Genomic DNA, 18017 nt, shown 5'->3' with positions numbered 1-18017 from the left:
TCACTTTTTATTTTAAAAATATGGAAAAGACCATTTGATTTATGAATTCAGACCATTTTTCTGCTCCAACATTAGTAAATTACAATAGTCATTACAAGTCTCAGCAAAGTTGAGTCATTGCCATAATTTTACATAAACACACCTAATATTCACACATTTTCCATGAGGTAGAATTCTACCATATTATACAAAGAGAGTTTAATTTACTAACTGGAAAGAGGACAATGTAAAGTCCACTGATAAAGTCATGGCTACAGTGACCGTTGTTAATAACTATGGCATTCATTGCTTATTATCAGCACTATAAATATTTATCCAGCACTTTATTCAGTAGGAAATCTCTTCAGGGAGCAAAATCAATGAACATGATATCATGGAGCAAACAAATCAAATTCACAAAAAAAAAATTGCTTTAAAACATTTAATAAAATCAGAAATCTGTTTATAAGGCTACATTAGAGTTTCATATAAACAGTTTTCAGTGCATAGCCATACAAAAGCAACCTTAAAAGGGATAACAATAAAATATTTTTTTCAAGTACAAGCAAACAAAATAATTTCAAAGCCTGGTCCCTGCACAGTAAACTCTCTTCAACAAACTGAAAGCTGAATTTATATATTTGGAGTTGTATCAAGTTGAGATGGTGAGGTCATGTGTACATGGCTCCATGTAGATCCTCTAATCTGTGCTCTCTTTGTCTTCTCCGTTCCTGTAAATACATACAAACGCGCTAAGTGCTTGGGTATATACTTAAGGTGTTCGTTCATTGTAAAAAAAAAAAAAAAAACCCAAAATGAGTAAGTTACAGAAATAACAATAACTGTGACTTTAAACAGAAAATGTCTCCGGTTACAGGCATAACCTCGGTTCCCTAAATCCTATATAATCTCCCCCTATATAACACAGTGCTGAATGGCATTTCTTCAGTATCTTTTGACAGAATAAGCCTGTGATGTAAAACCCTGAGTACAAGTAACACGGCATGAACACATGTCTCGTTCCCTCATTTCAGGGAACCAAGGTTATGTCAGTAAATATGTCTTACCTTATCTTTTTTGAACTCCTCGTAGTCTGGATTGTCAGTGGGTAGTTCAAGTCGACACAAGGGGCATGAATTGGTCTGTAATGTTATGTAGAAACATTAAATATTATCCTTGTACATTACGGTTCAAAAGTTTGGGGTCAGTATGATTTATTTCATACTTTTGAAAAAAAAAAAAAAAAAAAAATCTCTGCTCATTAAGGCTGTAAAAACTGTAATACTGTAAAATATTGTTACAATTAAAAGAACTGTTGCAATGCAATTCATTCCTGGCAAAGCTAAATTTTCAGTCTTCAGTGTCACAAGATCCTTCAGAAATCATTCTAATGTGTTGATTTTTAAAGGATAAGTTCATCCAAAAATTAAAGTTCTGTCATCATTTACTCACCCTCATGTCGTTCCAAACCTGTAAGACTTTCATTCATCTTCGGAACACAAATGAAGATCTTTTAGATGAAATCTTAAGTGATTTCTGTCCCTCCTTTGACAGATACTCAACTACCACTTTGATGCTTCAAAAAGTTCATAAAGAGATCGCTTTTTATGATGAACAGATTAAATTTATGTTTTTATTTACATATAAACATTCATCAACTCAAATCAGTTATGGTAAACAGAAGCTCAAGCATGTTTGATTGATGTGCGATGCGAGAACCAATGAGGTTAATTCTTGTGTGTTACGCAGTATGTTTAAGCTTCCGGAAGAGGTTTGTTCTCGCGCATCAAGAAGGTGCGGTTGAGTTTTTGTTTATGTTCGCTAATTAATGTTTATATGTGGGAAAAAAAGCCTAAATTGAATCTGTTCATCATAAAAAGTGATCGTGCCTCTTCAGAAAATTTGAAAACCACTCAATACATATGGATTCATTTTACAATCTCTTTATGAACTTTTTGAAGCGCCAAAGTGTCAGTTGCGTAGCCGTCAATGAACTATCCCTTTAAAACAATATTTATTTGAAATACAAATTTTTTGTAATAATGTAAATGTTTTTACTGTAACTATTAAATCTTTCTGGCCCCAAACCTTTGAACGGTAGTTTATTTACGTCTGGATCATGCAGAAGATTGAACCACCAAACATACCTTATTGAGCCAAGGCAGGATGCATCCTGTGTGGAATAGATGTTTACAGGGCATTTCTCTCACAGTCTCTTCCTCCTCAAACTCCAATAAACACACCGGGCACTTCAGTCCTTTATCTGTCAAGTGAAGAAAGAGCTTGAGGTAAGTTCAAGAAGAATGACATCAAGGATTTAAGCATTCAATCAATGCCAAAACACAAGAAAATATCTATCTAAAGTTATCAATTATCTTTACTTCCAGCTGCTAATGTTCCTTTGTCCAATAATGTCTTCTTTTAATGTGATTATGTTTGCAAATGATTATAAATGAGTAGTCCGTTACCTGCTTGCTCAGGAGAGATGATGACCACAGGAAGACTCTGAACCACAGCTTTTGCTGCAGGAGGGGGGAGACGCTGGTCCCAATCCGACAAATCAAATGAACCTGAGTCTATGTCAAGACCCTGCATCAGAGACCTATAGCCGCAAAGCATTTGAAATGGTTAGCATCATTACATTCTCATCCACATAGCTGACAAAAACTATAAAGTTTGGTTTTAATACTTCGAAAACTACTATTAATGCCAATACTATTAAACAAGGGTACACAAATTAGTATCTAAAATAATAATAATCTGTTACATTTATATAGCGCTTTTCTGGGTACTCAAAGCGCTTTACATATGGAATGGGGAATATCCTCATCCACCACCAATGTGCAGCATCCACCTGGATGATGCGACGGCAGCCATATTGCGCCAGAACACCCACAGCACACCAGCTGATTGATGGAGAGGAGACAGAATGATGAAGCCAATCAGTGTATGGGGATGATTAGGAGGCCATGATGATGGACAGAAGCCAATGGGCAAATTTGGCCAGGATGCCGGAGCTACACCCCTACTTTCATTTTTTATGACCACAGAGAGTCAGGGCCTCGGTTTAATGTCTAATCCGAAGAACGGTGCTTGTTACAGTAAAGTGTCCCCATCACTATACTGGGGCGTTAGGAGCCACACAGACCACAGGGTGAGCACCCCCTGCTGGCCGCACTAACACCTCATCCAGCAGCAACCTTGCTTTCCCCAGGAGGTCTCCCATCCAGGTACTGACCAGGCTCAACCCTGCTTAGTCTCGGGCTACAAGGTTATACAGTACCTACAGTACTGTTCAAATGTTTGGGGTCGGTAAGGTTTTTTTAATGTTTTAGAAAGTCCATTTACACACAAAGGCTGCATATTTTGTGAAATATTATTACAACTTAAAATAACTGTTTTCTGTATATTTAAAGCTGCTGTCCGTAACAGTTTGTTTGTGTTCAAAATTTACAAAAATCATATAATGAGCAAGTACATCATGAATCCATTTTCCAAACCATGTTTTGTCTTATCCTGCCTGAATCACTACGGTACACCTTTAATAAGTGTTTATATTCTGACTATTTTAGACTAGTTTGGGTCGTATCACTGTGGAGTAGCCCAGTACCTGCGTGACTGACATCATAGACATAAAAGAAGACATAAACTAGGGTGACCAAATGTGCCATTTTCCCAGGACGCATCCTGTAAATTGCCTAAAATGGCTTGAGCCCTTGCCTCTTTAATCGTGAAAGTGGTCATATCGATGTGCCTCCTGAACGCGATTTCTAAACGGAGGTCTGTGCAAGCCACTGTTCTTATTGACAGTCTTCATGCAATGCATTAAAATGTTGTCGTATTTGCAATGCTTTGACCGTTCTCTGTAGATCCAGCCTTCTCACAAGCCACGATTGGTCGATTATGTATAATGCACGCTATTGGTAAAATAATTTAATCATTAGCTTCCGCAAATATGAAAACAAAACCAAAACTGCATTTTATGCAACTTAGAAATCCTGGACAGGACATGTCCTGGGAAAATGGCACATATGGTCCCCCTACATAAACATAAGTAGCTCTGGCTACAATGTTCTTCCACCAGACATGCAGTTCAGTTTATTAACTGCTAGAGCATCAAAAGTTACAGACTGCAGCTTTAAAAATGTAATTATTCCTTTGATGGCAAATCTGTATTTCTATCAGCCATTACTCCAGTCTTCAGTGGTTTGGGGTTGTGCTACATTTGTTTCAGATTCCTTTGATAAACAGAAAGTTCAAAAGAACAGCAATTATTTGAAATCATATGTAACAGTATAAATGTATTTACTGTCACTTTTGATCAATTTAGTGCATCATTGTGAAATAAAAATATTAATTTGTTTTTAAAAAAATCCTACCGACTGCTACAACTATAGACCGAAAATAAACTTTTATTTATTTTATTTTTTACTAAATATGTTAAACAAACTTTGCATCCTCCACTGGCCGTTTGTGGAAAAATATTGGTCTATAAATACTGATTTATATCGTGTTAGCCACAGGGTGTTAGCCCATTAGCCAAACATGTTTTTATATGTGTTTATTTCCTCTAGATGGCTCTGTCGTCCCAGTTACCTCGCAAGCTCCAGCAGAGCGTTCTGTCGGTACTGTTCTTCTGGATTCGTGGGCTCACAGTCATGCTCATCAAAATACGAGGCCATTTTCTATTTCACCTGATAAACACAGAGACCATTTGAATGACATTTAACGGTTAAGTTGGTGGTTACTTTAAGAATCAGGATTTTCAGAGTCTTACATTGAGGTTGCTAGTTCACATAGAGTACCAGTAGCCCAGGAACTGGAAAGTGGAGAATTTATATTTTTGAAACCAATGTTACACTGATCCATGTCTGGTAATGAGAATTATTTTAAGATGATCTTACTATATTTACAACTTTAAACTGGTTACTATGCGAGAACAACCATGGTAAATTGCAAGATAGCCTCTCTCTCTTTCTCTCTCTCTCTCTCTCTCTCTCTCTCTCTCTCTCTCTCTCTCTCTCTCTCTCAGACAAAGAGACAACATATTAGGTGGACATAAAGTACTGTTTGGATTTAATCATTTCAGAGATCCAAATGTTTCTAAAGATACAAGCTTCACAATAATACCCTGCTAGCTGGTTAGCATAACAATTCGAAGTAAATATAATTTGTCAAACATCATTGAATCTAAACAAAAGTACGTACTAACCTTATTCGTTTAAAAGCGAAAAATAATAAATGAAATTAGACCTACTGTCTTGTAATCATCAGGGATGGAAACTTGTTTCACTGCACTGTCAGCGCGAAGACAACAACGCTATCGCGATATTTGCGAGATGACGGGAGTTGCCAGATTGTGATTAAAAAATCCCCAAACGGTTTCATTTTATTTAGTGTAAATTAAGTCGATGTATGTGTCTGGTAATTATATACATGTTTCTTTTTCAATTTAAAAACATAGCAATATAGAGATGATCAAAAAAATGCTATACATTGCAAACAAACAAAAAATAAATCTCAAGTTTCTAGACCGACAGGCAGTTAGTGGGTGTGTGTGTGGTTGCCATGACACTGAGGCGCATGGACGTATACATGTAAACCAATTTCTGCTACACAGGTCAGTGTCTAGAGAAAACTTGGAGTGGAAATACGTTGACGTAAGTGTATAACAAACAATGCATGCGTAAAGATATTTTTTGAGAGTTCTGAAACAAAGCAAAATCTGCTTAAATTACTAATAATTCAGTGAGAGCTAAGAATAAATGTGTTTGTTGTAATGTGTGTATAATTTTTTTTCCCAGTCAGCAAAAGTATTTATTGTGGATTTTTCTGTTAAAATACAACTGTAAATCAACCTAGCTATTTTTTAGTATAAGTAAAAATACACATACATGAGATACGCAGCTTTGCATTATCCTACTGTGAACTTTTGTTTCTTATTAGACTTTATGAGCTTCTTTGTATGTAAGAGGCCCTAGTGTTTGTTGGGGACCCTTTCTCCTGTGTTTCCTAGGCAACCACAAAACCAACAATGCCCCATTCTAGCTCAAATGTGCTGGATTCCAAAGAGATATGTTAGTTTTACATCTTAAGCATAAGTGATTTTTAACTGTCTTTTTTAGAACAACCATGGAAAATGATGGATCTGGAGAAAACACTGATGAGCTGCTCTCTGCAGGTCAGAATGATTTATATTCGCATTCTTGCTTATACTGTATCTACTGTAGTACAAAATGCTGTATATCTCTTTTCCTCTCAGATGTGGATGAGGGGGTTGATGTTTATGGGCTTATACCCGTGGCATTGTCCCATGACCACTGCGATGTACTACTGGACGCAATAGATGCACAGCTAAGTCATCTACAGGTCAAGCACTTATAGTTTGATGAAATATTGATAACCATGCTGTATTAATTTTGTCATAGTAATGGTAAAATTCAGGCCTGATTTTGTGTTCCCTCAATAGTTCCACAGCCAAAGCCAAATGCATGCCGGAAACTCCAAGAGATATGAATTTCCTTTCTCAGGTAAGCATAAACCATTTTTGTGCAAAATAATTACATCTTGTTTATTTATTATTTCTAAGTGCAGTTATTTTCCTAATACTTTCTAAATTCCAGGCTATCTTGATCGGAGTCAGTCTGTTAGTAAAGACACAGGCTTGGGAAGCACTGTTCCAACCAATGATAAAACACCATCCAACCCTGACTGGACTCCTTTAGGTAATCCATACAAAATTTAATCCCATATAGACTTGGATATATAATCAAATCATTGTCCACAATAACACAATTATGAATATTACGACTGGCTGCTACTACGTACATCATTGAAACATTTTGTTCTGAACAAGCAGTGACTCATTTTTTATACCTGCTTATAACAAGACAAACAAATATATATGAAAAAAGACAGCAGTATAATGCCTTGTTAAAATCAATCACTATCATTTCCTGTTGCAAATATCAGGAGGCAAAGATGACCAAACAGAACATCAGACAATGGAGATTATGAAGGTTGGAGCCTCAGTTCCAGATGTGTGGCGTCCTGACGGAGATGGCAGCTTGAGCTCAGCATCCAGGGTAGAGCAGTGTCGTTGGAGGCTGGAGAGGCTTCTTGGGAGAAGTGCTGAGGTTACAGGGATAGGAAATGAGGAGGATGAATTCACTATGGACAGCGTCTGCACTGAGGACTTCTCAACACGCTTCAGAGAGGAAATGCTGGTCCTGCCAGCCTCAGGTACTCAGACTGAGCAAGAAGACGTAAACACTCATAATGATGGAAATTATGTAAACAAGCACTGAAACTTATAACTTCAACTATATTATATTTAAATACATATTATTCGGAGGTTGGAGTTGTCATCCAGGTCTTTAGAAGCTGTTTTGAGGTGGTCCCACCTTCAGGGGATTTTCATCCTCCTGTCAAGATGCTCACTAGTCTTCCTTGACCAGCCACATCACTTTATATTCTGCATGGTTGAGGTCTCATGGTGCTCTGAAATAATTCTGTGGACATTGTGTCCATTCAGCCATTTCCACAATACTGTATCCTCCTTGGTTGCAGGGGACAGCTCTTTTCATCTGGCTGTTTTCACTAAAACCCACAAAATAACATCTAATAATATAGCTAATAGTTGCCACATAGGGATTTATTGAATTATAGACTGGCTCTTGGAATAATGAGTGCATTAGTTTTACACTCCAGGCACAACTTTACAACATGCATGCAAAATATTTATTAAATACTTACATTTTAATTAAGTGCGAAGAAACCAGTTTTCCTAAGTCAGAATTCTTTGGTGAATGAAAATTTCAAAAGAACAGCATTTTATTTGAAATAGAAATCTTTTGCAAAATGTATTTACTGTCACGTTTGATCAATTTTAATGTGTCCTTGCTGGATATAAGTATTAATTTCTTCTCTAGCCCCAGGTGCTCCCATTAACACTGCAGAACTCACTGAGGAACGATCAGAAAATCAATCACAGCATTCATCCAGAACACCAATAAGACACCTGGCAGGTACAGCTGTGCAGGGCTGTTTCTTTTAGATTTTTTGCATATCTTCCTTGTGATCTACATTTAAATAAGAAGTTGTTTTAACAGAAATCTTTTAATATCCCACCTTGTCCTCTCTGACAGGAATGCCCATGCAGAGTTTTGATTCAGTCACCATAGATACTGATCTGGACACAGTGTGCTCAGAACAGGTCCGACAGCACCTGACGTCTGCACTCAGCAACAGGACAGGTACAGGCACCATATTAACTTATGTGTTTCAAAAGTCACATGTTCTTTTCGTGTGCTGAATGCATGTGCAGTTTTATTGGTGCTATAATGCTTTTTATTTTGTATGTATGTCACACACTTTGCAGAATATGCTGACAGAGTAAACTCTGACCAGGAATATAATCCAAAATATGGTATGTTATCTTACTTTACATTCCTTGTAAGCTACAACCTGGTGTTTTTATTTGAATTTACTCTTATCCATATTTTACACAGTGAAACTGCATTGTTTTGATGTGCAGTGATGCAATCTATCAATTAATCAATCTAATAAATATTTTTAAAAAAGATATTTGAATTGTAATTGGTCCATAAGATATTAACAAAATGTTTGTCTGTTCTAATGCATGCCACTATAGCCTTACATCTGAGCAAAGAAAAAGGATTCTGTACAGGAAAAACCATCCAAAACAATATTCAGTCCTTCAGGTACTTCTCAATGTTTTAACAATTGCAGTTCAATTAGATGACCTTAGGAAGAGCTTTTTGGATAATGTGTTTTCTGGTGGTATTTAATTCATGCTACTCATTGGCACTCAGAAATGCAACTTTAGTGACATGTGGGTAAAACACAGCATTACTGCCATCTTTGCAGAGTTTCATTTGGGAGTTTTTACATGTGCATTCAAGTCACTAAAGTTGCATTTAAATCATCTTTATGTGAAAATAATAAAAATTGCAGCTGAACAGTACAGTATGTTCATTTGAAACATCATGCAGATATTTATAATTCAGACATCTCTGGGAGAAATCTGTGCATTATTTCATTATTGGCTTAATTTTCTACTACTGATAGAGCTATACTATGTATGTATTTAATATACATGAATATTCCTCTGTATTACTCCATGTGTGTTGTAGCTCTGATGATGAGAGAACTGTTGAGGAGACAAGCCGTGAAGGTGCTGTGTCTAAACTTTACTACAGAAGCAGGAGACATTCATCTGGCAAGAAGGGGAAGAGGAGGAGGTTGTACCAGAGCAAAAGGAATGACTTCCACATTGTGAGGACCTCAGTGCGTTCTTTAAACAATTACTGTAGTAATCATTGTCAGTAGAGCTAATGAAATGCAATTTTTGCGATTAGTAATGATGATGGAGACAGTTGTTTGATACTCCTCTCAGGTTTGTAGTATTTTTGTTTTCAGAGTACAGAAAGGGCCCGGGACAAGAGCAGAATAGATGGAGATCAACTCAAAGAGCTGAGGATGTCACTTACTCAGCTTCAACAACAAAAAACAGTATGAATGCTATAAGACCACTCTGTAACTCTCTTAATTATCCGTTCGAAATGTTACTAAGCTTATTTAACTAAAAGTGGTGTTATTTCCTCAGGCTACACTTCATACTCTGGACAAGCTGAGAGAGGAAATGGATCAGGCTAAGAGAGAGCAGCTTTCTCTACAGCTCAGTGTGAGGGACAGCAGAGCACAGGCCCAGAACATCACGTATGGTTTACTAGGAACCTTCATCCCATTTGTTTTAATTGACACTTTTGTTCTTATATTCCATAGTAAAGATGAGATCCATATCTACATGTAACAAATATTTTTTTTTTAAAGCACTGTATGTGTGTCTTAAAGGTATGAGCTACACAGACTGCAGGCCCAGAGGGACTTATGTTTGGAGGAGGTCAGGGTTCTGCAGGAACAACAGGTCACTCAAGATAAGAAAAGTCACATCAGCTCTTAAATATGAAATACCTGTTAGTATAAAATGCCTGTTTGGATTTCATTAAGGATCTGCATGGTTCTTTTTTTATTTTATGTAATTTAAAATAAATAAATAAATAATACATGTATGTATGCATGTATGTTGCCAGATAAACATGAACTAGTCAGTTAGTTTGCTGAATGAATATGTTATAGATATGCTGCTTGACATTCAGTGTGATTTGATGTCTGTCCCTGTCAGTGTGTAAGCCGCAGTGTTTCTGTTCTGGAAATGGAGGAGATGGACAGACTATTGGATAATGCTAAATCTGACCTGTTCTCAGAACAGAGGCGTTTCAGACACACACTAGACTCTATGCAGGAGGTATGCATGTATATATATTTATAGCCAAAACTATTTCGACTATATTTGACTATATTCTGTCTTAACACTCTTATGCTCGCAAGTAAGGGCACAGTGAGTGGGCATAATCTTTAGGAAAATTTATGACCAAATAAAAAGTGCATTAATGTGTTGCTTAATTTTATGTTGCCACATTATATATATATATATATATATATATATATATATATATATATATATATATATATATATATATATATATATATATATACACACACACTACCATTCAAAAAGTTTGAGATTTTTTAAAAATACAAACAAAAACAGTAATATTGTGAAATATTATTCCAATTTAAAACAGCTGTTTTCTATGTCAATATACAGTAAAGTGTAATTTATTCCTGTGATCAAAACTGAATTTTCAGCATCATTACTCCAGTCTTCAGTGTCACATGATCCTTCAGAAATCTATTTAATATGATTTGATGCTCAAGAAACATTTATGATTATTATCAATGTTGAAAACAGGTTATTCACATTTTTATTTCATGATGCTATGATGAATAGAAAGTTCAAAAGAACAGCATTTGTCTGAAATCTAAATCTTTTGTAACATTAAACACTACCGTTCAAATGTTTGGGGTCAGTAAGAATTTTAATTTTATTTTTCGGGGATAGAAATAAAATTAATCGATACTTTTATTCATCAAGTTAAACTGATCAAAAGTTACAGTAAAGACAATTATAATTTTAGAAAATATTCTATTTTAAATAAATGCTGTTCTTTTGAACTTTCTATTCATCGAAGAATTTTGAAAACAATTTGTACACAACTGTTTTCAACATTGATAATAATCATAAATGTTTCTTGAGCATCAAATCATCATATTAAATAGATTTCTGAAGGATCATATGACACTAAAGACTGGAGTAATGATGCTGAAAATTCAGCTTTGATCACAGGAATAAATTACACTTTACTGTATATTGACATAGAAAACAGCTGTTTTAAATTGGAATAATATTTCACAATATTACTGTTTTTGTTTGTATTTTTAATCAAATAAATGCAGGCTTGGTGAGCAGAAGATACTTCTTTTAAAACATAAAAAAATCTTACTGACCCCAAACTTTTGAACGGTAGTGTATATATATATATATATATATTATGGATATTCACACAGCCTTCAATATGTACACCTTTCTCATTGTCTCACTCAGAGGCTGGATGAAGTGAATCAGGAGCTGGAGCAGAAGGAGGAGGATTGTGGGGCTCTCCGACAGAAATGCAGTGAGCTAGAGGAGCAGCTGGCTGATACGATCAGAGAAAAAGAACAAATAAAAGAGGTTCTCACTCTGGTTTCTTCTTCTTAATCTACAACAACCATGTTTCAGTATCTGATACAGAGACATACTGCCAACACTATAAATGCCATTAAGTGTATAATATGTCTGCAGTCTACCCAGAAAGATCTAGAGCAGCAAGTGAAGTGTTTTGGAGCGCTGGAGCGAATTGTTGCCCAGAAGGAGCTTCTTTTGCAGGGGGCCGAAGAAGCAAAGGAAGCCCTTCTTCTGGAGCTCTGTTCACTGAGAGAGGAGCACAGCTTAAAGCTGAGAGAAATACAGAACAGGACAAAAAAAGATATGGTATGGAAGATATAGCTACCATTCAAAAGTTTGGGGTCAGTAAGATTATATTGAACAGTAAAAACTTTCACATTGTTACAATAGGTTTCTATTTCAAATAAATGCTGTTCTATTATATATATATATATTTATAATAGAACATATATATATATATAATATATATATGCACAACTGTTCATAATAATAATATATAATCAAAATAATAATAATGATTTTTAAAGGATCATGCAAAGACCGGAGTAATTACTGTATTTACTGTATTTTTGTTTAAATAAGTGCAGCCTTGGTGCACATGATAGACTTTTCAAAAACATTAACCACTTTTGAATGTATATAAGCCTTCCACATAATATTTGAATTGAATGATTTAACATCATTGTAACAACATGGATATGCTGATTTACCAGCTAGACCAGCATCAGATTATCACTAGTCAGCATAAACTAGTCTGAACGATATGTGCTTGTCTTTTCATTAGGGTAAAGTGTTTTTTGTTTTTGTTTTTTTTTGATTACATATGATTATCACTTCCTCAGGAGGAAGAGATTGAGCAACTGAAATTACAGTTAACCAAAAGCCACAAAGAGGAGCTTCAAAAGGTGAGATGATTTATTCACTGTGAGACTAATCACAGATTATTCAGACATAACGTGAAACCCTGAATCTGTTTGGTTGGAATGTGTGAATCCAGGTGCGTCAGCAGGCGGATGAGTTGAGATCAGCTGCTCTCAGTGAACAAGCTCAGACGCACAAACAAAGCCTGGACTCCTTACACAACTACATCCAGGTCAGCTGTCATAGCCTGTGCCCTTTTATCTCACAACACTGTAATCCAGTCCTATATACACATTCACCTCTCTCTCTCTCTCTTTCAGGTGAAAGATGAGGAGGTAAAGAGGTTAAAAGAGGCTCTAGAGCAACATGACGAGAAGATGAGGAGGCAAGCAGAGGAACTCAGAAGACAAACTCAGGAAAAGGTTTCCTCCCTGTTATTCTGTTTGACAAAGACAGAATATTTATCACTGAAATTAACTTTGCCATTAACTTTGACGTGGTTCTCTGCTATTCAAATTCATGTTCTCACAAAGGAACCAGTGCATTTCTTGTCATCTGAACTAACAGATTCAAAAGGCTGTGAAGCAAGAGGAAAGGAAGTGGGAGGAACAGCGAGAGAAGGCTCTGAAAGACCAGCGTGGGACTCTGGAGCAGCAAATAGAGGAGGCAGTGAAGAGAGGGAGAGCAGAAGTAGAAAAAGAGAGAAGGAACACACTGGCCTTACAGAGTAAAGTGACTGAGCTTCAGAGAGTGAGTGGAATCAGTTTAAATTTTCATTTAAACATATAAAAAGCTAATTTATCAAAGCTGTCCTCAGCCTTTAACTTACTTCTGTTTCCTTGTTACAGGAGGCAGAGAAGGAGGCGGTACGTCTGAAAAAAACTTTACAGCGCTCTGAAAAGGAGCTTCAGGAGCTGAGGACAGCCGTCACCGAGAAAGACCAAAAACACCAGAGAAGAGCAGCCAGACATGAGCAGCAGAGCAGACACTGGGCGCAGGACATACACGCTGAGTGCGTTTGCCTGCAGGAGTTGCTTAAACACTATGGCCTGACTATTGAAAACAAGCACTCATCAGAGAGGTGCGCTCTCTTGTGGTATATACAGTATTATATACAGTGACACTGTGTTGTATTTTATAAATGTGTATATATATTTTTCTGGTTCAGTCCTATAGTGAGTGAAACTCTTCAGACCCTGCAGTCCCTCACAAAGGCCCTACAACAGCTTATTAATGATCTAAAAAATGAGCTCAACTCACAGAGACGTGCTGCACTGCAACTCAGCCGAGAAAAGGTACAAGAAAAGTTACAAACAAAACACATCAACTCACAGCAACTCATCAGTTATGAGCAGATGCTGCTTATGTGTTTCAGGAGCAAGAGCTAAATCTGCAGAAACAGCAGTTGATGCAAGAAAGGGAACAAGCACTGGCTGCTCTAAAAGAGAAACTCATACAGGTATACTGACACACACACATACAAAGTACGATTTATTATAAATTGCTTCAAAAGCATCTAAATGTAACTAACACTGAGCAAAATTTCTATAAATGTATTAATATCTTGGTTTATGTCTCGTTTTGTTCATTGATGTGTGTAAACTTAAGGAGCACATAGAGGAAATGAGCAGCCTATCTCGAGGCCAGCTGCGCATGAACAATGATGATACAGACAGACTGTGTGTCCATCTGCGCAGGCAGCTGCGGGCTAAAGATGATGAGCTCAGACAGGTGCAGAACAATATGGCACAGTGGAAAGACAAAACCACTACAAGACTCGCACACAAATTTGAGCTGGAGCTTAATGCAGAGCTGGAGAGGTGCGTCATACGAGCCAAGTGGATCTTGAGTGTTTTTGTCTTGGGGGCCGTTTAGGTGAAAACTTTTTATGCGTTTTGGCCATTCATTTTCACGACAATGCCATTTTGGGGGCCTGAAACCGCAAACATTTGAAAACCGGTTTGTGCACATTTTTGAAAATGATACCTTTAGAGTCTCCGTGTACTACAAAAGCGCGAATTTGTGAAAACGGTGACATCATGTGGATGCATATTACATATTCAGTCTATAGGCACATAGTGTAAACGTGCCCTTAGCTAACTAGGTTTCATATACAGTAAGTTGAATGATTAGGTCAGGATTCAAACAAAAAACTACCACATGACAAACACACACACAGACACACACACATATAATGTATTTACTGTATGTAGTAGAACAAAGACTACATTTTTAAACATATTAAAACATTTTTTTTCTTAAGTCATGTCTCATTGCGCCTATAGCCAGATCCGCTCCATAAATAAATGAATAAATGAATGACACCACTGTAAGTTATTGGCTACCATGACTCGGACAAAAATAACATTCATAACCTGTTGGATTGTCCACCATAACCTTTACTGTTTAAAACAGGAGGGTTCCAAAGTCCAGAGCAGAGCAGCAGAAGAGATTGGAGAGACTGGAGAATGAAATGAGACATCTGACTGGGGTAAATGCCAGTAATTAGTATTAATAATATTATTTATATACTGTTATAGTATTTATTAATACAAACCCGATTCCAAAAAAGTTGGGACACTATACATATTGTGAATAAAAAAGGAATGCAATAATTTACAAATCTCATAAACTTATATTTTATTCACAATAGAATATATATAACATATCAAATGTTGAAAGTGAGACATTTTGAAATGTCATGCCAAATATTGGCTCATTTTGGATTTCATGAGAGCTACACATTCCAAAAAAGTTGGGACACATAGCAATAAGAGGCCTGAAAAGTTAAATGTACATATAAGGAACAGCTGGAGGACCAATTTGCAACTTATTAGGTCAATTGGCAACATGATTGGGTATAAAAAGAGCCTCTCAGAGTGGCAGTGTCTCTCAGAAGTCAAGATCGGCAGAGGATCACCAATTCCTCCAATGCTGCGGCGAAAAATAGTGGAGCAATATCAGAAAGGAGTTTCTCAGAGAAAAATTGCAAAGTGTTTGAAGTTATCATCATATACAGTGCATAATATCACCCAAAGATTCAGAGAATCTGGAACAATCTCTGTGCGTAAGGGTCAAGGCCTGAAAACCATACTGGATGCCCGTGATCTTCGGGCCCTTAGACGGCACTGCATCACATACAGGAATGCTACTGTAATGGAAATCACAACCTGGGCTCAGGAATACTTCCAGAAAACATTGTCGGTGAACACAATCCACCGTGCCATTCGCCATTGCCGGCTAAAACCCTATAGGTAAAAAAAAAGAAGCCATATCTAAACATGATCCAGAAGCGCAGGCGTTTTCTCTGGGCCAAGGCTCATTTAAAATGGACTGTGGCAAAGTGGAAAACTGTTCTGTGGTCAGACGAATCAAAATTTGAAGTTCTTTTTGGAAAACTGGGATGCCATGTCATCTGGACTAAAGAGGACAAGGACAACCCAAGTTGTTATCAGTGCTCAGTTCAGAAGCCTGCATCTCTGATGGTATGGGGTTGCATGAGTGCGTGTGGCATGGGCAGCTTTCACATCTGGAAAGGCACCATTAATACTGAAAGGTATATCCAAGTTCTAGAACAACATATGCTCCCATCCAGACGTCGTCTCTTTCAGGGAAAACCTTGCATTTTCCAACCACATACTGCATCAATTACAACATCATGGCTGCGTAGAAGAAGGATCCGGGTAATGAAATGGCCAGCCTGCAGTCAAGATCTTTCACTCATAGAAAACATTTGGCACATCATAAAGAGGAAGATGCGACAAAGAAGACCTAAGACAGTTGAGCAACTAGAAGCCTGTATTAGACAAGAATGGGACAACATTCCCATTCCTAAACTTGAGCAACTTGTCTCCTCAGTCCCCAGACGTTTGCAGACTGTTATAAAAAGAAGAGGGCATGCCACACAGTGGTAAACATGGCCTTGTCCCAACTTTTTTGAGATGTGTTGATGCCATGAAATTTAAAAAAATCAACTAATTTTTCCCTTAAAATGATAAATTTTTTCTGAGTTTAAACATTTGATATGTCATCTATGTTGTATTCTGAATAAAATATTGAAATTTAAACTTCCACATCATTGCATTGTTTTTATTCACAATTTATACAGTGTCCCAACTTTTTTTGGAATCTGGTTTGTATTTTGAATGTATATATGTATATATATATATATATAATATATATATATATATATATATATATATATATATATATATATGTATATATATATATATATATAATTTTTTTTTTTTTTTTTTTTAGGTTTTAATGTGTGTTTTTTCAGTATAAGTTTAGCTTTAATTTATTTGTATTTAAGTTTTTGTAATTTTCATACTTCAGCTTAAACAAATTTTATTTTAGTTAGTTGCCAAGAAAACATTTCTTATTTTTATCCAACATTTATGTCTTATTTTATTTGTTTTTGTTTTTTAATCATTTTTAATAGTTTTAATAATTAAAAAGCAATGACACAATGTCCCTTGTGTTATATTGATTAAATATAAACCGAAAACATACTTGGAGCAACATTTGCATGTTTACTCCTCATTGTAGAACACATGTGTAGTAAGCACATTTCTCTGATTCTCTGTCTCTCTGCAGCAGTGCCAAGGCTACAACGAATCCCAGTTGGCCTCTACTGCTCTTCAGGGTGGCACAGACTTCCAAAACTCCAGAGTCACCCAAGACCTGACCTCATATAAACTGCTGCGGCACCTCCAGAGTCGCATCCGCCAGCTCCAAGCAGAGAGCCAGAGAGACTGCCCCAGCCCAGTGAAGTGGGACAGGGATCCAAGGGACTTGGGCGGCTCTTATTTGGACACGGTACATCAACTCTCAAATTATTATCATAGTTTAAAGTATTTTGCAGTTGTTGTTGTTTTTTTAGCATTATTCATATACTATTATAGTTTAATTCATATTTTGAATTAACTTTTGAATTAACTAATTTCAATTTTATGTTAATTTTATGTGCCTGTCCTTTTTTTAGTTTTTTAAATATTTCTAAAGAATTTAATTTTTTTTTTTGTTTAAGATTGTTTTATTTTAGTTCTATTTCTTATTTCAGTTAGTCATTTTAGTACTTTTGAACTTTTTCCAAGACAACATATCTATTTTTTTTGTATCTAATATTTATATTTTATTTCAACTATATATAAATAAATATAATAGTGTTGTTTTAGTTTTTAAATTTTTTTTTGTTAACAGTAACAACAGTGGTATTTTAATGCTACTTTTTAAGATTAATACTGTATGTGTATGAAATAAAATGTTATATTATTATTTTATTTAACAAATTTTCAAATATTTGAAAGTGTTTCAAAGCTTCTCACCATCTTGACAGATTGCTCCAGCCCAGGAAAGCTATAAGACAGAGGATCACTTACCAGCAAAGACCATTTCCAGTTAACAGTTACTTTCAACTTAATCCAAGAATTTGTCCATTAAATTGTTGATTTTATAGGGAAAACACGTATAAGAAAATAACTTAATACCACCTCTGTGGAGCTCATAAGCAATGTTCATGGTC

General features: G+C 36.1%; 3 protein-coding genes and 1 long non-coding RNA gene across 8 annotated transcripts; 3 read left to right on the top strand and 1 right to left on the bottom strand.

Moving 5' to 3' along the window:
- Positions 1 to 4: 4 nt before the first annotated feature.
- Positions 5 to 5294, bottom strand: rnf181 (ring finger protein 181). 5 transcript variants are annotated; one of them, XM_067406944.1, is made up of 7 exons: positions 5237 to 5287; positions 4757 to 4798; positions 4576 to 4673; positions 2448 to 2581; positions 2127 to 2242; positions 1047 to 1121; positions 5 to 710 (listed from the first exon to the last, which is right to left on the bottom strand). In XM_067406944.1, the coding sequence occupies exons 3-7, from the start codon at positions 4659 to 4661 to the stop codon at positions 651 to 653; spliced, it is 471 nt and encodes a 156-aa protein (XP_067263045.1). In that variant the 5' UTR covers positions 4662 to 4673; positions 4757 to 4798; positions 5237 to 5287; the 3' UTR covers positions 5 to 650. The 5 variants fall into 5 exon arrangements, with proteins under 5 accessions (XP_067263045.1, XP_067263049.1, XP_067263047.1 ...); XM_067406948.1 differs by having other exon boundaries at positions 5192 to 5269; XM_067406946.1 differs by having other exon boundaries at positions 4757 to 4850; positions 5237 to 5253.
- On the top strand, positions 4724 to 7286 carry LOC137034975 (uncharacterized). The gene is made up of 7 exons (XM_067408218.1): positions 4724 to 4853; positions 5600 to 5639; positions 6105 to 6160; positions 6242 to 6348; positions 6449 to 6509; positions 6603 to 6704; positions 6952 to 7286. Exons 1-7 carry the CDS (start codon positions 4847 to 4849, stop codon positions 7284 to 7286), a joined length of 708 nt encoding a protein of 235 aa, XP_067264319.1. The 5' UTR covers positions 4724 to 4846.
- A 625-nt stretch (positions 7287 to 7911) lies between these two features.
- LOC137034574 (uncharacterized) lies at positions 7912 to 8396 on the top strand. The gene is made up of 3 exons (XR_010896957.1): positions 7912 to 8006; positions 8127 to 8234; positions 8360 to 8396. It is a non-coding gene; the product is annotated as an uncharacterized lncRNA (long non-coding RNA).
- Positions 8397 to 8616: 220 nt separating this feature from the next.
- si:ch211-102c2.8 (trichohyalin) lies at positions 8617 to 17897 on the top strand. Its single transcript, XM_067408217.1, has 19 exons — positions 8617 to 8702; positions 9135 to 9288; positions 9421 to 9513; positions 9608 to 9720; positions 9856 to 9928; positions 10187 to 10309; positions 11510 to 11635; positions 11747 to 11935; positions 12472 to 12534; positions 12627 to 12722; positions 12811 to 12912; positions 13058 to 13240; positions 13339 to 13571; positions 13659 to 13785; positions 13866 to 13949; positions 14099 to 14310; positions 14906 to 14981; positions 17090 to 17311; positions 17832 to 17897. Exons 1-19 carry the CDS (start codon positions 8617 to 8619, stop codon positions 17895 to 17897), a joined length of 2421 nt encoding a protein of 806 aa, XP_067264318.1.
- The last annotated feature ends 120 nt before the right edge of the window (positions 17898 to 18017 follow it).

The sequence above is a fragment of the Chanodichthys erythropterus genome, chromosome 13, assembly GCF_024489055.1.
Source record: "Chanodichthys erythropterus isolate Z2021 chromosome 13, ASM2448905v1, whole genome shotgun sequence".
Taxonomy (NCBI): Eukaryota; Metazoa; Chordata; class Actinopteri; order Cypriniformes; family Xenocyprididae; genus Chanodichthys; species Chanodichthys erythropterus.
Note: the sequence above shows the minus strand (reverse complement) of the source record. Positions and strands in the feature narration are given on the sequence as shown.